This window comes from Wasmannia auropunctata, unplaced genomic scaffold (assembly GCF_000956235.1).
Source record: "Wasmannia auropunctata unplaced genomic scaffold, wasmannia.A_1.0 LD335736.1, whole genome shotgun sequence".
NCBI classification, from domain to species: domain Eukaryota; kingdom Metazoa; phylum Arthropoda; class Insecta; order Hymenoptera; family Formicidae; genus Wasmannia; species Wasmannia auropunctata.
In genome coordinates, this window is record NW_012027154.1 from 172,572 (window position 1) to 190,625 (window position 18,054).

General features: G+C 36.8%; 1 protein-coding gene across 1 annotated transcript in view; it reads right to left on the reverse strand.

Moving 5' to 3' along the window:
- Positions 1-18,054, reverse strand: part of LOC105456218 (fringe glycosyltransferase) — an 84,495-nt gene that overhangs the window by 60,436 nt on the left and 6,005 nt on the right. The window contains exons 3-4 of the mRNA XM_011700100.1: positions 15,070-15,118; positions 10,439-10,541 (exon numbers count right to left, since the gene is read on the reverse strand). Coding sequence (XP_011698402.1) covers positions 10,439-10,541; positions 15,070-15,118 — 152 coding nt within the window. The remainder of the gene's footprint in view (positions 1-10,438; positions 10,542-15,069; positions 15,119-18,054) is intronic.

Below are 18,054 nucleotides of genomic sequence, written 5' to 3' on the forward strand. Positions count from 1 at the left end.
TATATATCCTGAATAATATTAAATATATCCATCGTAAAATTAATTTTTACTTGAAAAATAAATTATAAAATTCTCCCATAGAATATACTTTAAGAAGTTAAATTATCTTATTATAATTATTATAATAAATTTAAAAAATTGTTACAATTAAGTTATCGAGCATAAATAAATCCGTTAACAAGTAAATAAGAGAATTTTAAGTATTGCAAATTTTATTTCGTTTCGAGAGTTACTTCAGGTATAATTCCAGAGAAACATTGCCAGATGCACGAGTGCTGCATTTTAATACGACTTACAAGATATCTCGTGGACATTTATTGTCCACGGATCATAAAGCACGAAGTATTCGATTGTAACTGGCGTGCATTTTCTTTGTGGAAGAGAAATCTCGCGGGCGAAAAATCGCGACACGCTTGGCGAAACTTATCCGAGTTGACTTGTACTTATATTTTCTTATCTTGCATGCAACGCGAATACAACTTCGAAATATCAACAATCTTTATTATTCTCGTGGTTATTCTTTAAACACTAAAAATTTGTCATGAGCAACGATCAGATTGGCGCTGGACAAAGCGCGAAATACGTTTCGCTCTCTGCGCGCGTTATGTCTCTAATACGTTAAACATAATTCTAACGACCGGGATATCTTATCCCACGAGAGCAAACATCGCGGTGTGTTGCGCGCGCGTGGTACGAAAGAACGAATTAAATGAGCCCGAGGGACTCGCGTGATCCACGCGGTATCTCCGTAGGGCGGTTACAAGAAGACAAGGAAAAACGAAAGCGAGAGAGAAGAGAGGATATCTCGAGCGAGGGGGACGGGCGAGGGGGGAGCGCATTGAAACGCGTCATTCGATCGCGAGGCCGGTATCAGGTGCAAACCAGTTTCGGTGCATATAGAAGAGCCGGCACGAACCCGTCGTGCATCGGCGATCTGCAAATGGCGATACGTACTCTCCATACAAATGTAGGTATCACGCGCGTATGCGTGTACGTACGCGCGCGCGCGCGCGCGACCTGTTACTGAACGAGTTCGTGCAACGATGTAAATCCGTTGGGGGCTTTGAGAAGTATACGCACCGCGTGTTACTATCGTACGTACTTTACGCGCCTTCTCTCGCCGTGGAAATCTGAATATAAAATAAATCACACCCCGCGAACGACACCGTGATCTTGCCCAGCCGGCGGAATCGCGTGGTCGTAAACGGTCTCAGAATTTTTACGCGAGATTTTATAAACGCCGATTACATATATGCCGAACGACTGCGGAGCGTTGAAAGATACGTACGATGTAATTCTTGCTTTTATTTATCGGAATATTATATCGAAGTACCTGAGGAAAAGTGGCTCGTAAATTGGTGGTGAATGCATTTGTTGTAACATGTTAAGAGATGACGGCATTTCTGCAACACTACTTTCAAATAAAGAAACTCTGTATATTGATTGACAGTCAATACGATGCCAATTTACGATACGCACGCATATTAAAACTCAGTAAGTGAGAAAAGACAAAAATCAACTTGTGTAAAATTATTATTTAAAACTTATTGCTAAAATTCGGAATTAATAATTGACAAAAGACTAACAGATAAAAAATTTATATTAAAATGTATTATATAGAAGTAAATCTGGATAGATAAGATTTTGTTTTATTAAAGAAGAGATGGAATGAATGTGTGAGTTCAATAAAAATTTGTAAACCAAATCCCCTTCTTCTTCGCAATTTTATACGCTTGAAGTAAATAATATAAATATTATATGCTGAAGTAAATAAAATTCTATTCTATTAAAATATACTACGTAAGTTTTCATTTTCTGAAATTGGATACGATATGGAATATTTAAACAAACAAATATTTCTTCAAACTATTCAGTTGAAAGTAACATTTGCGAATATTCCTATAGCTTTTCAAAGCAATCCCTTCAAGCGTACCTTTCTGCCTCTACGATCTATTATTCGCGCACGAGATTTACCTTTTCCTGCAGTCTCTAATGCGATCTTCCTCCGTGTCTACACGCACGGAATTATATGGCCTGAAAATTACTGGAAGGAGACTGCGCGCCTCCTGGAGAAGGATCAATCGTCGAGTAATAATCCAGTAGCAAAGTCGTGGCTTGATGCGCACATGCATTAACCGCGATTTTCTACGGAACGGAGTCGACGATTTCCATAATGATCGCGCGGCGATCGTACTCCGATTAATTTTATTGGAGTTACGCAACGACAAATCTAGTCAATTGCCGTGACTACGGTTCAACGATCGAGCGTTTAAATAAATCAATTGCGCGCCATGAGACGAACGGTCGATCCGGTTAAATGATCGATGGCAATACCGACACTTAAGACGTTCACGCATGCATAAAATAACGCGATACGCGACGCTTCGTAAACCATAAAAAAGATTTAATCGCGGCGAGCATTATACTTGTCAAGAAGAATAATTTAAAGTATCAAGTCCCATATTCATTCGCCATACACATAGCCTCTGCTAAAGCAGAAGTTAAAGCCCAAGTTTGGAAAATTTTAAAAGTGAGATCTAGCCTTGTGAGAATGTTTTTTTTATTTCTCCTCATAAGCAAAATGTATACGTAGTTACAATAGTGTAACGGCGTATCATGAGCGTATATATTGTATATGCATTGCACTGAGAGAAATAATATTTCTGGCATCCATACAGATTTGAGAGAAAGAAGACGGAATTATTGGAATTCATATCACGTTTTGGGAGACGCGCAGAGATCTACGATACACCTGCGGCTACAAGACACGTCCGTTTAAGGGGAGATTACAGTGAACGTCTGGAACGATCCCTCGTTTCAGCGACCCACGCCCAGACTAAAACAGCATGTCGATAGGAATTAGAAGAAACGAGATTCGACAGCCTGTTTAATGCAGCTAAAGATCAAAATCGAAATCAAGCGTGAAGAAGGCAGTTACGGATGTAACCAATAATTTTATGCTAAGCACTTCGAAATAAATACCGAACAGGATAAATATAAAAATCGCATAGATAATTCTTTTACCTATAGACTTACAATACTTATGGTGACCATATTTTCTTAGAGAAAAGACTAATCTAAAAATTTTAGGACTTTGATCCTATAATAATTATATTCTTTCAAACCATTTGTGACTCAATCTACGCATTACGAAATTTTCCTGCGTAATACATACATCAAAATGAGATAATGCGCAGTTTTTTAATAGATTGAAACTTTCGACTATAATCCTAGAGAACAAGCTCTTGATTTATATCTGAAATAAGTTTAAAATGATAAAAAATGAAAACAGATCTAATCAGAATAATTTTAATTTAAAAAAACTAAAAAAAATTAACAAAAGACCAAAAACAAATTATATTTATAATATGTTTTATTATTATTTATTTCCCGTATTGTTAAAATAAAGGATAAGTAAATTTAAAAAAAATAAATCTAAAGGACAGCTATCTGAAATAAAGGACTGTCTTTTACACTAAGGAACGATAAATAGTCGTTTCTTACGAATCGCGGGAGTAAACTGATCACACGGCAATCTCTAAATGTTTGTACTTTGTAGTGAGAGATCGCGTTTGGTATCTCTTAGTACTTGCCCCTATCGCGTTTCGAGACGTAATGCGACGATACACAAGGTTGTTTGCCAACTCGACTTCTCTCGAGCACAATGCAAGGCCAACGTGAATGTAAACATACAACGCGTCGTGCGCCGTAAAATACGAACGCGAGGAAATCAATTCGTTACCGATACGAAATATTCGACGTAAAATAAATGTACATCTGAACATTCTGTTCGTTTTCTTGTATTTCCAGATTTTCATTGACAATATTGATATAATATACAGCCACTTTTTATTAGCATTACTTAATATCTTGCAAATAATTTCTAAAGGTCGGTACGATAAAAAGTATCACGCCAAGCACCATTTATCATGTCAAGGTGTTGAGAAATCTGGACTCATGAACGCGACGCATGTAGGGCGCAGCGCCCACGGGATGAAATCATGGTAAGAACGGTGAGTAGAGTGAAGACTCCGAAAAAAGAAAAGGGAAAAGCGCAAGGCGGTCCTTCCGACATCTCTAAACGCTTATTACGCGGCATTACCGGCAGCCCTGTATATGTATAATACGCAGTCACGCGACGTTAACCATTGCGGGAACTCCACGTCCAGGAGCGGTGCAAGTTTTTGTCCTGGTGTGCTGCGCGCTCGTGGCGCTGGATAATTGTATCCAAGGATATCCGTAATTACCAAGAGACCATTCGAAGCGATGATACGAGAGAGAGGGGAAAGGGGGGGAAGGCAAGCGAAGTAGTGCGAAAAAAGCGGAAGAATTTTCCTTCTAATCTGCAGTACCCATTGAAGTCAGTGCGCACCACGCTCGAGTGGAGATCGACGAGCGAATACGCACTTAAACGCGTGCGTCAATATTTATGAATATCGCGGTAAGACATTCAAAGCTAAAGTGTCCATAAATTGTCGACTTTATTAAAAACGCTGCTTGGAAAGAATGATTTTGTTAGGTCCAAAAATTTTGCTGGATGCAGATCTGAAAATAATTCTTGTTGGACCATCAAAATAATTTTGTTGAAAAGTTAAAAATGATAAACATTGCTATAAAATGTTTTGATGTTCTAGCAATCAGTTTGACTTTCCAACAAAATTATTTTCAGATCTGTATCCAGCAAAATTGTTCTTTCCGTGTGCACATAAAATAGATCTCACAAATGCTCGATCTTCCTTAAAAGCTATTCAACGTAAATGATTCGCTACTTCTCAATCGCTTCGCTATGTTAAACGACAATAATTGCAACATTAAAATATAATAAACACTAAAAATAAAAATTTTTTATTGTTTTAAATAATAAACTAAAATTATGTCTTAAACATTTTAAAAAAACTGTTTCTGACAGCAAATATCTTACTTTTCACATAAATTAAAAAATACAGAATGTATTCAGGTATTTTTTGACGCTATGTTAAAAGCCTGAAAAATACCGAGTGTATCAGACTTCTGATATGAGGGCTTCGTGGAAAATAAATATTATTTGAATATATGATAGGCGGTATCGTTATACAAACTGTAGGGTTTCGTCAAGGATGCGATAAGATAATCCGCGTGCATTCCTCGACCTATCCTTTTACCTTTACGAAATAGTTACATTTGACCGAGTTTATCGTATTATATTGCAACTATATTGCAAATTAATTTCATGATTAAAATATTTACGAAAATATTAAATCTGAAAAAAATTAAAATATCGCAAAAAATTAAATAGAAGAATTTAGTTCTTTGTTAGAAATAACTTAGAAAAGTAGATAAAATAAAAGTAGATGAGTTTTAATAAATTTATTATACTTCGATGTTACAATCATGATCGTTCAACATAGCGAAGCGATTAAGAAGTAGCGAATCATTTACGTTCACAATAGCTTTTAAGAAAGATCAAGCACTTGTAAGATTTTATTTTAATCAAACTTCTGTAAGAGTATTCATTCCTAAAAATTCTATCAAAATCACGATATAAAGTTTCGTAAATTTGCATCACAGTTATTCTTTATCAAGCTGAGGATCTAAGTGGCTGTGCGTAAAACGTTTGTATAATTGGACGGAGCAAAGTGTGAAATTGTCGGCGATAATTTAAACGGATGAGAAGCCGTAACGCGTTAAGCAGTAAAACACTGAAATTCCACGCCTCGAAAAGAAACATGTGTTATCTCAGTCGAACTAATCTCGCACAGTTACGAAACGTATTTAAAAACATCGATGGTATCTCAGCGTCTAAATGTTAGTATAACTGTTTTTTTTTTTTCAAGAAATTTAAGATAATAAGCCTATATATCTTTAAATTTCGTAAACTTTAAAAGAGTATGATTCATCTATCTCTTCTTAAGATCTTTAAAATTTCTTAAAAATACTCGAAAAAATTGAGACAATAACTTTTTATTAACAATTATTTAACTTATAATTATTTAATATATTTTTATTTAAATTTTTATTTTCAATAAAAATTAAATGAAGCCTTCATCGTTATTATTTCCCTTTTTCGCGTAATGTATGCAAAAAAGAAAGAAAAATAAATCTAAGCTGGAAGTACAAGAGACAGATTTTCCGTAGAAGCGAAGGGAGGTAGTTAAAGACGGGAAGAGCAATAAGAAACATAGCAGACCCGCATGTGACATTCGAGACACTTTTTCCCTTTCTCCGGCTATCTCCTGTCGTCCTCTCGATGCCCTCTCGAAAGGCTTCAGTTGGTAAGAAGGAGGAAGAGAAAGAGATTGAATCGTCTCCTCCTGGCCAGCTGGTACCACTTCCCTCCGTCTTTAATCTCTCCCCGCCTGTCTCGACACGAGGACGAGCTCGATGAGAGACACCGCTACCCTCCTTCCCTACCTTCCTCTTTCTCTTCGTCGCTTTCGTACCAGAGAATCGTGGCGTATTGTAGACTTTTTGAAAGAGCACAAAGGAATGCTCTCTCTCTCTCTCTCTCTCTTCGCGAACCATTTTGAAATGGCCTAAGAGAACCACGAAAAAAAAACGCGTGTTCATTCACGCGGAAAAGATCAGCGATATTAACTGCTTTAAACAAACATTCCCGTGTACATCAATTTTATCGTAAAATATTGCTAGATTTTTAGAAATTGTATCGCGTCACGCATGTAGATAATAGGCGTAAAATTGCTTGATGTTTTAAATAATAGAAGACTGTTATTTAAACATCGACCAATTAAAACAGTTTACCGCGACGTACAAGAGATTCGCTCTGTCGAGTATTCAGTAGACTAATTTCCCATAACACTCTGTCGTCGGTACTTAAACCGCTTGTTTAGGTAGGCGGTGAAGGTAAGTAAACTAAAGGGAACATGCGACGGTGCATGAACATGGAGATACAAAGATCAAAGACGAAAAGGCCTTCTGTTCTGCAAACGCGGAAGAACGTATACATCACTTATTATCATAATAAATCAAAGCGTGGGTAACTGACGCGCATATATCGATTCTGAACAATCTTGGAATATGAAGAAGACATTAATGGATTTGCATAGGTGCGTTTTTTCGAGTGTGAAAAACGACGGCTGATGCACGTAGAAAAAAAAGAGATACGGTTTAAACGCGACTACGCAAAGGCAAACTTCGGGCAACCCGCCTGGGAACGCATATATGCAGGGATGTATTATTGTAAGCGGTACTTTTCATACCAGCAAAGAATTATGTAAAACCGCACAGTATTGGCAAAACCCACATATTTACTTTCTGATAATATCAGATGCGTAACACGTGTAATGTCGCAAAGATTTGTGCGAAAACAAATATTGCTGATATATCGTAGAAGAATTCTTTGACAGATCACACATTCGATTCAAGAGAGAATAATTGAAATAACAATCTATAAGAAAGACTGTTTCCGGATTTTTCTCCCGTTTTGAAACTTTAACGCATGTAGGTATAGCTAAATATTAAAAAGATGTCTTTCTCAAAATGAAAGGAAATGCCGACTACGTTAATTGGTTTGCGACGGAGTCGCCTGTGACGGCAACAGGCCATTAGATGTGTTTTTCTAGGAGCTACCACTTCACGTAGAGATAATATTTTGACGATGCGTAGACCGGTGTGCGCACGCGCGTGTGCATGTGTGTATGAACCGCGTACGTTAGTTGGCGTTTAGGCCACCTTATGCAAACACGAATTTTCGATGGTCAAGTCGAAGCAATAACACTTTCGTGCGCAAACAACGCGGAAGTCCCGGGCGGGGTTACCGAAGTTTGCCTTCGCGTAGTCGCATTTAAACGACTACTTTTTTTTCTACGTGCATCAACCGTCGCTTTCCACACTCGAAAAACGCACCTATGCAAATCCATTAACGTCTCTTCATACTCCGAGATTGTCCGGAATCGATATACGCGCGTTCGATTCAAGGGAAAAGAAAATAAAAGCACGCTCGAGGAGTTCCAGATTCAAATTTACGGTAAACTCGAGTTGAAATGAAAAATCGGCTATATTATGTCAGTACTGAGCGAACATGTGAAATATTATTATTAACGCACTAACAGAAATATATAAATATATATCGAAATCGTTGATATAAGTTATGTTCAGAAAACAATTAAAGAAGAAACGATATTAGTTTTTTGATCATTTTGCCGGCATGTTTTTATTAATATAATTTAAAATATATTCATTTATTAAATCTTAGTTGTGTGAAACGTGATAATATTGTTAAAGTTTCTAATTATTAGTACAATCAAGTTTAATCGCATAAGAATTCTTCGGACGTATGCTGTATTTTCTCAATAGTATTCTTGGAATGTCGTTTTCTCTCATAACTTACAAGCATTAGGATAATTAATGTTGAAGGGCTCAACAGGTTGATCCTACATCTTTCACATCAGTATGCTCCTCTCGTTTATTAAAATTTACATTTCTGCTTGCTTAAAGTTTTTAGACTTTATTCATTCAATTTACGCGTCTATGTATTATGCAAATATTTATGAATTAACGCATTTCTATTTCTTTTTTGCTAAGAATCTTGCTTCATGCTCACTCCGGTGAAAGGCGGTTACAGATAGCGCGATTATTATTACTTTGCAAGTAGGCGCATTTATATTTCCTTCGCCAATAGCGAGGTAATGATCGACGATTTATGTTTCCGCATCGGACGATTTGCTGAAATAGTATATAACTATGGATCATTCTTATTAATTGGCGTGATTCTTTAGTTGAATACGCCACATTTTGATATACTCGTATTAAATTTAATTATAATTTGAAGTTTTTTTTATTTTTACGTCAAACAGTCGGTTCTGCAAAAAATTATTTAATCTAACATTTTAAAAGTAATGATGAATAATCTACTTAAAACGCAAATTATAAAATGCTGTTCCGTGCATTAATGAATATTATAAATATATGTTTAGAATATGCAATTCAAATCTGAAAATTAAGTTTTTATTTCGTAGTTAAATTCCATTTTAAAATAAATTTTGCTAAATTACTTTGTTAAACTATCATTTGCTGAATTTATAGAAAAAACAATTAAAAACATTTTATATTTATTGGTTTATATTTTTATATCTGTCGAATTAAATTTTAATAATATTCGATTAATAATATACTTATTACGCTGTTTATACTTAAAAAAATTTTTTTAGCATAAACAACGTATTAAGTATAGTTTGGTACAAAAATAGTGCATCATCCTTCATCTGTATAAAAGAAAATTTACTGTATAGTGCAATGTCTGTTATATCCGGCATCTAATATGAGAAATCGTTATATATATATATAGTAATATGGGGTCTATAAAGTATCGGACAGTAATATCGGAAACTGAAACGATTTCGCTCCTGCAGGAGGTGAAGACTAGCCATAAAGTGGAAATCTCTCTCGCATCCGCATCTACACTTTATCTCGTTCGTATCCTACATTTCGCGCGCTAATAAGATTATCCACGCAATTGTCTCGCATGGGAAGGAACAGCACTGTCGCAACCTGTTCTCGGAACAATTATCCGATCTCGGGCACGTCCGGTGATCCGATAAGCCGCGAAACGTAAGGACACCCGGCGTATCGCCATCCGGGCAAATAAATATCGCTGCCGAAGACAGGCTTTATATTCGACGTCGAGGTTATCCGGCGCCAGACACGTATCTCTTTTCTTCGTATAGACGTCCGGGTCTCCATTACCGATCCGCTATTCGGCTGTACGTCAGATAATACTCGATATTCGTTCAACGTATTCGATTCTATACTCGGTAGTGTGCACTGTATATGTATACACGTTCACGACGAACAATGCGTACAATGGCAGTTAGATACCTTTACGAACGTACGAGGTGAAACATTGACGATTCCAAATCGGAGATTTGTGGTAGACTGTCTGGACAGATCCGACAGACAGATAGATAGATTCCTGGCGGGAGAAAGTATTAAATACTTCTTCCTCGTGAAATTTATATATAATACTATCGAGATAGTCGCTGTTCGTACTTCGATGTTTGGAATCACATTAAACTCAATATTCAGCTCGAGAAATTTAAATCGATTCGCTTACTTTCTTTCTTTCAAACAAGAAATCCTCGTCAAGTCCGATTTGAGTTTGATGAAATTTGATAGATATGTAAAATAAATGATACAATAATTTCACAAGCAATTTTTTGTTTCTACTGATCGCATTTAAAAATTCAACACACTTTAACAAATTAACGCATCTTAACGCCGTTTAAAAGTATAAAATATTTTAAGATATCTTTTCTTATTTTTTATATTCTTTTTACGTAGTTTCGATTTTACAATTGTTTTGCTTTTAAATAATTTTGCTATTTTTAACCTTATTTGTTTAATTATTCTTAATGTTTAAACTATTCTCTCGGAGAATTTATAAGAAATTTTAATATATTTAGTTGATCGAATAAATTATTTGAAGGTTGACAATAGTACTCACTTTCGGCCACTGTCGAGAAATCTGTCGAACTCCACCGACATCTTGCAACAAAGGGCACGCCGATTGTGCGAGGATGAACATTTAGTGTTGATCATGTGGCCGTCTGAAAGCAAAGGAAGGGCGCTGAATGTAGGGTGGGCGTGCAATTAATTAAGAGGTTAATAATCATCCTCGTGGGCCGCCGCTACGGCGGTCTAATTAATTTCGGGCTGATGGTTCTCGCTTCTTCAGGAGCGAAAAACCATCCTTTCCAAAAGAGGATATCTCGCGATCGATGATACACGTATACACGTATATCCCTTTTACCAAAACTATAAAACCGGAAGTAATTATTAATCGTAGTCGAAGAATTATTTTAAATTAAACTATACGTAAAAGGAAAGAAAAATCCGAAGCGAAAATTACCAAAGGATCGTTTCTATATATTAAAGTGCCCGCACAGCTCCGTGTCTCGGTCATGACTGATTTGCTTCTAACAATAACAACGTTCAATAACAATGTTCAATAACAAGCCACACTGGCATACCAACACACGATTTCACAATTTCTTTTCGTATTTATAATTTACGACTTACAGAGAATTTAGGTCGTTCAGAGCGCCCTAGCATCGTAATAATTTCATATTTATAATTTATAATACAACTTATAGAGAATTTTGCGCATCAAGCCTTAAATTCTGTTTAAGATTTAAATTATAAATACAACATATATATACACAATATGTATAAAATAAATAATTATTAATCTTATCGTGATATAAATGCAAATATATATTTACGGAAAAGTAAATATGTTTCGAGATAATGGAGCCGTAAAACAGTTTACTTAACGCAAGTAAAAATGACACACACATCCTCTGCAACACTGAGGACAATACTATATTCACAATTTATTAAATTACATTTACATGCGTTGCGAATCTGCAGCTCACAATGAAGCTTAACTTCGAAAGAAGATGCGCAGGAATCACGATTCAGACGATTCGAGATTGCGAGTACTAACTATTCGCGAGAAGCTTTATAAACACTCGATGTTTCCGATCTTTCTCGATTATGGCCCGGCCACGTTTGCGCGTCGTTTTTATATCACTGTGCTTCTCGGAGCTCCTATGAATTGAGTTCCGAAAATTTCGTCAAGAAAATATTGATCTAGAACCCGCAGCGATTAGGAAAACAGAGAAAGTTGTTGTTCACTGCCGAAGGGCATTACTTGTTATTGTCGCGCGGTATTTGACTCTTCTGATTTTGAAGGTGACGCGGTGATTCGCACGACAATCGCGCATGCCGAATACATCGTGATTCCTTCATTGGTGCGCGTGCTCATGTGGCGCGTGAATACGAGTGCTATATTTCACCTAGCGAGCAAGTACCTCGACGCTTGATCGTAATCAATCGTTCGATACAGTTTGAAAGCTGTATTTTCAAACAAAATATATCTTCTTGTTCTTCGTGGGAGCAATTTAAATATAAAAAAAAACAAATACCGCGTAATTAAATGATCAATCAAATTAATTCTTATAAACCGGCATTTGCTATGATGCCATTACGTGAGAGAACTTCCGCGGGAGATTGTCGACATCCACACCTGGATAAATCGCGAAGGATGGATCGAGTTCGAGTCAGGTAGAAACGGTAATGAGAAATGGCCGATGCGGAGGTGCAAACCGGTGCGGAGCGCGTGGTGAGGTCAAATGTCGGACGGTGCCCGAGGGTTCGCGTGCTCATCCCTCCTCCTGCGACCTTCCGCACCCGATATTATCCTCCTCGGGACCCGCGCCGTCCACCCACGCTCCTGCCTCCGCTCGTGACTAATGCGTGGCCCGAGTTATGAGCGAGGCATGAAATAATATCGAGTTTATTATAGGAGCGCCTGCGCGCGCTGCAGCGATCCGCGCGATTTCATCTTTTTTTTTTTTACACGAGAGTGTACTTGGGTATCCCTACGACCGTCGTACACGCATTCGGCTTTCGTGTCATTACAAATGAATCCTCAATGCTATCTCATCTCGCGTGCGAAAGTCCCGTAATTGCGATGCTTTCCCTTCGCAATTTCGTTCGTTTCCTTTCTTATACTCGGACGCGCGAACGACAAGCGTTATTGTCCAAGACGAAATAACGCGAACGAGAGCTTGCTTTTCACCTCGTCCACGTGTGTATCATTCACGTTCCCGATGCATCTTCCCGTCCTCCCTTGGCCATTTCTCATCATCCGCTTTCTCCGCCTGCTCGTCATCTGCATCCGCGCCCGAGGGTACAATTGGGAATGCACTCCATAGTAGGTTGGCAATGATATCGCGCCGGTCAAAATTCGCCGTTGTTATTATATCAAGTATTATAAGCCTGTCACATTGTGATTGAAGCAAACGATAAGTGCGATTTTTCCGTACATTGTAAAAAGAATGCGAAAATTTGCTTCAGTAATAATAAAATCTTGATATAAATTTATTTTCGAATTGGCTATACTAAATTTCAGTAACTCTTAATTAAATTTTGTGTACGACAGAATTAAATATCAAAGAAAACAATTATATTTAACAATTAATAAACTTCAGCAAAAGTAAAAATATTTCTATTTTAATCGATTAAAATTAATTAAAAACAATTGCGTTTCATATTTTTTGATACAATCAATTAATTCTCGAAAGAGAAATATCAACAGAAATTAGAAATCTAAATCGCATTTAATTCAAGCGAATAATTTTATTTAACTTTACGTAATTAATTTTAATCTCTTTTAATAATCAAAACAAGTTAATTTGCTTAGTAATATGACAATTAAAATATCGCATATTTTTAGCCAAGAGCTTCGTGACGACAAAATTCTAAATTTCCACATATTAAAGAGGCTATTGACGCAATTGATTGATCTATCGATCATTGCAGGATCTCGTGCAACGTTCTTGCGTGCGGAGTTGCGCAAACCGGTCGACCTAACACTAATGTATGTAGAATACTGCTGTGGAACCTATCGAACAACTCGCACACGTGCCCTCCTGCCTCTTTCGACACATCGATTTCTCTTTATTGGACACCCGGTGTCTCGATCAGTAAGTAATTATCCAATACCAACGTGTTAACGTACTCACGCCGCGATATTAATGAAACGATAACATTCCCTTAAAGAACATCTTTAAGCGAGAACAAGATCGACGTAGATAACGTGAAATAATTTTATATCTTTTTTTCCTCGTTTCAAAATTACATACAATAATTTTATTTAACTTTATATTAATTAATTTCACTCTATTTTAATAATCAAAACAAGTCAATCTGCTTAATAATAACAATTATAAATATCGTATATTTATACCAAGAACTTGTGACAACAAAATTCTAAATTTCCATATTACTTGTTATTTCTACGTTATAATTTATTACATATATTACACACACCCAAAGATAAATCCGTCGCAAAGACAAAAGTAAAATCGAAGCTTTGTTACATAATATATTACATTAATTCGATTGAAATATTTTAATGAATTTATGAAGAGATAAAATACGCATTAGCAAACTTATTAAATCTGGAAATTTTATCAAAATTTATGAAATTAATTTAGCTTATCTACTTTGATTAAAAATTTACGATAAGTCGCGTCTCATAATAATAGATAATGAAATAGTAAAGCAAATAAGGATCATATCACATCTTTTTATTTCAACGCCCTCAATTCGAAGATGCCTTAAGCAATTGCCCAAAAACTGCACCTTAATCCGACTCTCTGGACGGATGACCGAGACGCGGATATGACTAAACTTTCGAAATGATTGACGAGCAGCTCTGCTCCTACAAGCGAAGCACGAGACGAGCTCCTGCACATTTGCGCTCGTTTCGCCAGCAATTATCGCATAAATGAGGACGACCATTAAGGCCCGCCGTCGTAATTATCCGTGCCTTGTCTTACACAAGGAATATACGTGCTTCGCCTGGGTCTCTTTTTTAATAGAGCTATTTGTACGGAAAATGTTTACGCTCTCATACATCGACAGGTGTTCTCACGACCTCGAGATGGTCGACGTGACAACATTCGTTGTCATTACTGCTCATGTAAATTTATTTTCTTTGTAAAACTGCAATCGGTGACGCAGTATAAATGCATGATATATGAAAATACCCGAAACTACCCTATATTCATATTGTCGCAGTCATGTTGCAAACTGAGCACGGGAGAAAAATCGATAAATTCTGTGCGATGAAAAAATAAAGGCGATATCGTCTCTGGATAGTAATAAATAAACAAGAGAATGTGTGTTTATATCAAGTTGAACGATCAATTATGTAATAATAGGTCTGTTCGCGTTGCTTGCAATTTTTGCACTCAAGAGTCTTCGCTTTCTCTCTTTAACGCCCGAATATATAGGTATTCATCTGATTTTTCTTAAAATTTTTGGAAATTTCAAGCAACGTGAACAAGTCAAATATTATTATTATATAATTGAAAGATACGTATGATCAATTATTCGATGTTACTATCAGATCAAACATATTTTTGCTTTAAAATAAAAATTTTATCATGCGTTCTTCTTAATAAAACAACACATAATTAAATGACAGACACAAATAATTAGACGATTAGAAAGTTTTTGACGCAAGTATTTATAGTTAGTAAGAAATTATTAATAAGTACTCACTGGTTTGATTTTGGAAATAAGGATCGTCTCTGTCGGTGAAGAACCAGGTCTGCAAAGAGAAATAAAAAAAATCATTATATTTTGATTATACATACGCGACGCCCTTTCGATTATACCCGATGCGGCGCAATAATCACGCTACGGCACGTACGCATTTGATTGTTTATCGCAGACCGTCCAGCCAAACAACACGCATCACGTATCGATCATAAATTTCAATCCCTTTCTTATCCCTTCGAAACGCTTCGATCGCTCCATCCGCGTCAGTTGTATGCAATAAATCACGCAACCTTGAAGCACTTTTACGCCACTACGATACACTTCTCTCATTTGTATTCGAGATAACGAAATCGAAACGAGTTTCGAAAACAGAGACAAGAGATAAAAACGAGTATTCGTTTTAAAAAAAATGTCATATGTAAATTATAAACATACGCGCAATATCACGAGAATGATATTTCTGTCATTTAGAAGTTACAAGAAAGGGCTTTTGTAATTCTAACTCGCGCAGTCATGGAATATTATTTCCACTATAAAATATTACTTGAAAAAGTTAAAAATATAGTTATCAATGTATTCGAGTTGCAGACTATAAATAAAACGCGTTATAAACTAAAATGTCTTTGAAAGAAGAGAAATGTATAAATCTTTTTTACTCTATATCCGCTTTGTTCAAAGTCTAGTCGTTCTGTAAAAATCCCCGGAGACATGAAACTGTGATAAAGTGGGCATACTTTCAATTAGGGACTATTCAAGTTTCTCGTGTATTTCGTCGCACTGGAAAATTTATCTCAGAGCACCGCGTGCTGAGACTCTTCCATTTGTATCTGTCGCGTCGCACACCCTTCCGCGGCAGTTGCATCTGGGACTCGAACGTATCGCAGCATCGTTACGTTACGATCGGCGTACGCTGCACGTGTTAAAGTAGTCGCTTATTTTTAGTTCCCAAGAGTAGTTCCCTTCAGGAAGTGAACGAGAGCAAGAACGGCCGGAGGAGATGGTGCTCCAGACGTCAGAAGCATTGTCCCGATGATCTTCACGCAACGATATATCGCGTCGGTCTCGTAAGCCATCGGGAGAACCGAAGAGGAAGAGGAAGAAAATTTTAGAAAACGCGATGTTTGGCTGCGTAATTTTACATTTCGCAACTTCCTCTGCTAAAATGATACATTAATGAAATTCCGCGAGCGTAGGCCTGTTAGAAACATTCGATTGCAACTAAAGCACGACATTTCTATAATGTCTCCATAAATTTTATATCGGCCGATATTAGCTCATTGAATGCACGTTGCACACGCCAATGTTATATTTCGTGTTACATTTCATTAATTAAAATAGAATTATATATAAATCGCGTATTTTGAATAGACAGTATGCAATGCATCACATAAATAATGCGTTATTTAATCAATGGTACATAAATAATGCGTGATATTTAATGAATGATACAGTTTCCGCGAGCATATTTAATCGGCTGCGTGTGTATCGGAAATTATGTAAGCTTTAAAAACGGAACTGAAAGTAAACTGCAGTAGTTGCCTCAATAAGTCCGCCGGCATATCTCGGATGTGGCCATAACGGATATCCGTGGCGGGACACAACGTGACAAACGTAAAAATAGCACGTGTAAAAAGTTACACTACAGAAAAATACAATTGCAACACGTTTATCTGAGGCATGCGGATAGAGAAAAAGAGAGAGAGACCGGAGAACTCTCGTCGGCGTTCCCAGAAAGAACATGAATATCCGGCAACGAATGTACGTCGTGTACAAAAATAAGAGACGGGTGTATCGCGATGACGTCAGTGGCACCGGCGTCGCGTTACATCGACATAATTGCATTAATCCCGCACGTACGTCGTACTTAAAAGAGCCGTCGTTAAGCTGATCTTCGAGCTTTTCCCGGGAATTCGTTGAGCTGGCCTGAGTGTTGGTTATTTCGGCTCGTGTAAGCCGTATCGCGATATAAAAACGTTTGTGAATGTATCAAGAGCGTAGAATTCATATTAAAAGACTCGCTCGTTATGTCTAATTAGGCGAGACGAATTTGTCCTAAAGCGTGGAAGGAAATTTAACGTTCTACCTACGCGAAACAAACATTGCCTCCTACTAATTTCCGGAGCAAATAGAAGTTATAAAGATATATTACGAATATATTTACAAATTTCTATACGAGTGTTCTACAACTTCAAAAATTATTAAAAAATAAATTTAACAATTAAGATAAATAATAGCTTGATCAATATAACAATGATGAAAACGAAATGATACAACTTCTGGCTCAATACAAGACGAAAATGTTTCATGAAGTTTAATAAAAAAATTGAATAAATCAGATACGTCATTTATGAGTTACATAATAAAATTGTTCCTAAACGCGGCAAATAAATAAATAAAAAATAAATAAAAATTAAATTCGATATAACATTCATCCAACGCTATAAAGGAATAAATATATTTTTTCATTTTCAACGTCAAATCTTTCAAAATTTCAATCTTTTTGTCTCTAATCCTAATCTAATTTTCGACAGAATTTCTACATAATCGTCAATCAAGGAGAATTGGATAAATATCATTCGGCGATGGCACGTTGATTACATCGCATTGCGAATCAATTGAAAATCGGAACCCTACCGACTCAGCGTATATAAAAGCAATGGAAATTAAGAGGAAATAATTCGCCGAAGCGCAGTGAGCTCTCATCGACGTGCCGCGCGAAATTGCATCGGACCTTTTAAGACTTTCTTAAATAACCAAAGTAATCGACCAATTATCCGAAGCCAGTTCCGACCGGTGCGGGTCGGCCTTCGTCGATTGGGGGATTGCAGTATCGGCCGAGTCATTCTAGGTAACGACACCAGACTTTGACCCGCGATCGACCCTCGAGATCTCGAGGGGTTCTTTTTATGAATCACGAAAATTTGTACCTATAACCACGTGTGTCCACACCTCCGCTTAATGACACGATAATCGAACGGCATGACT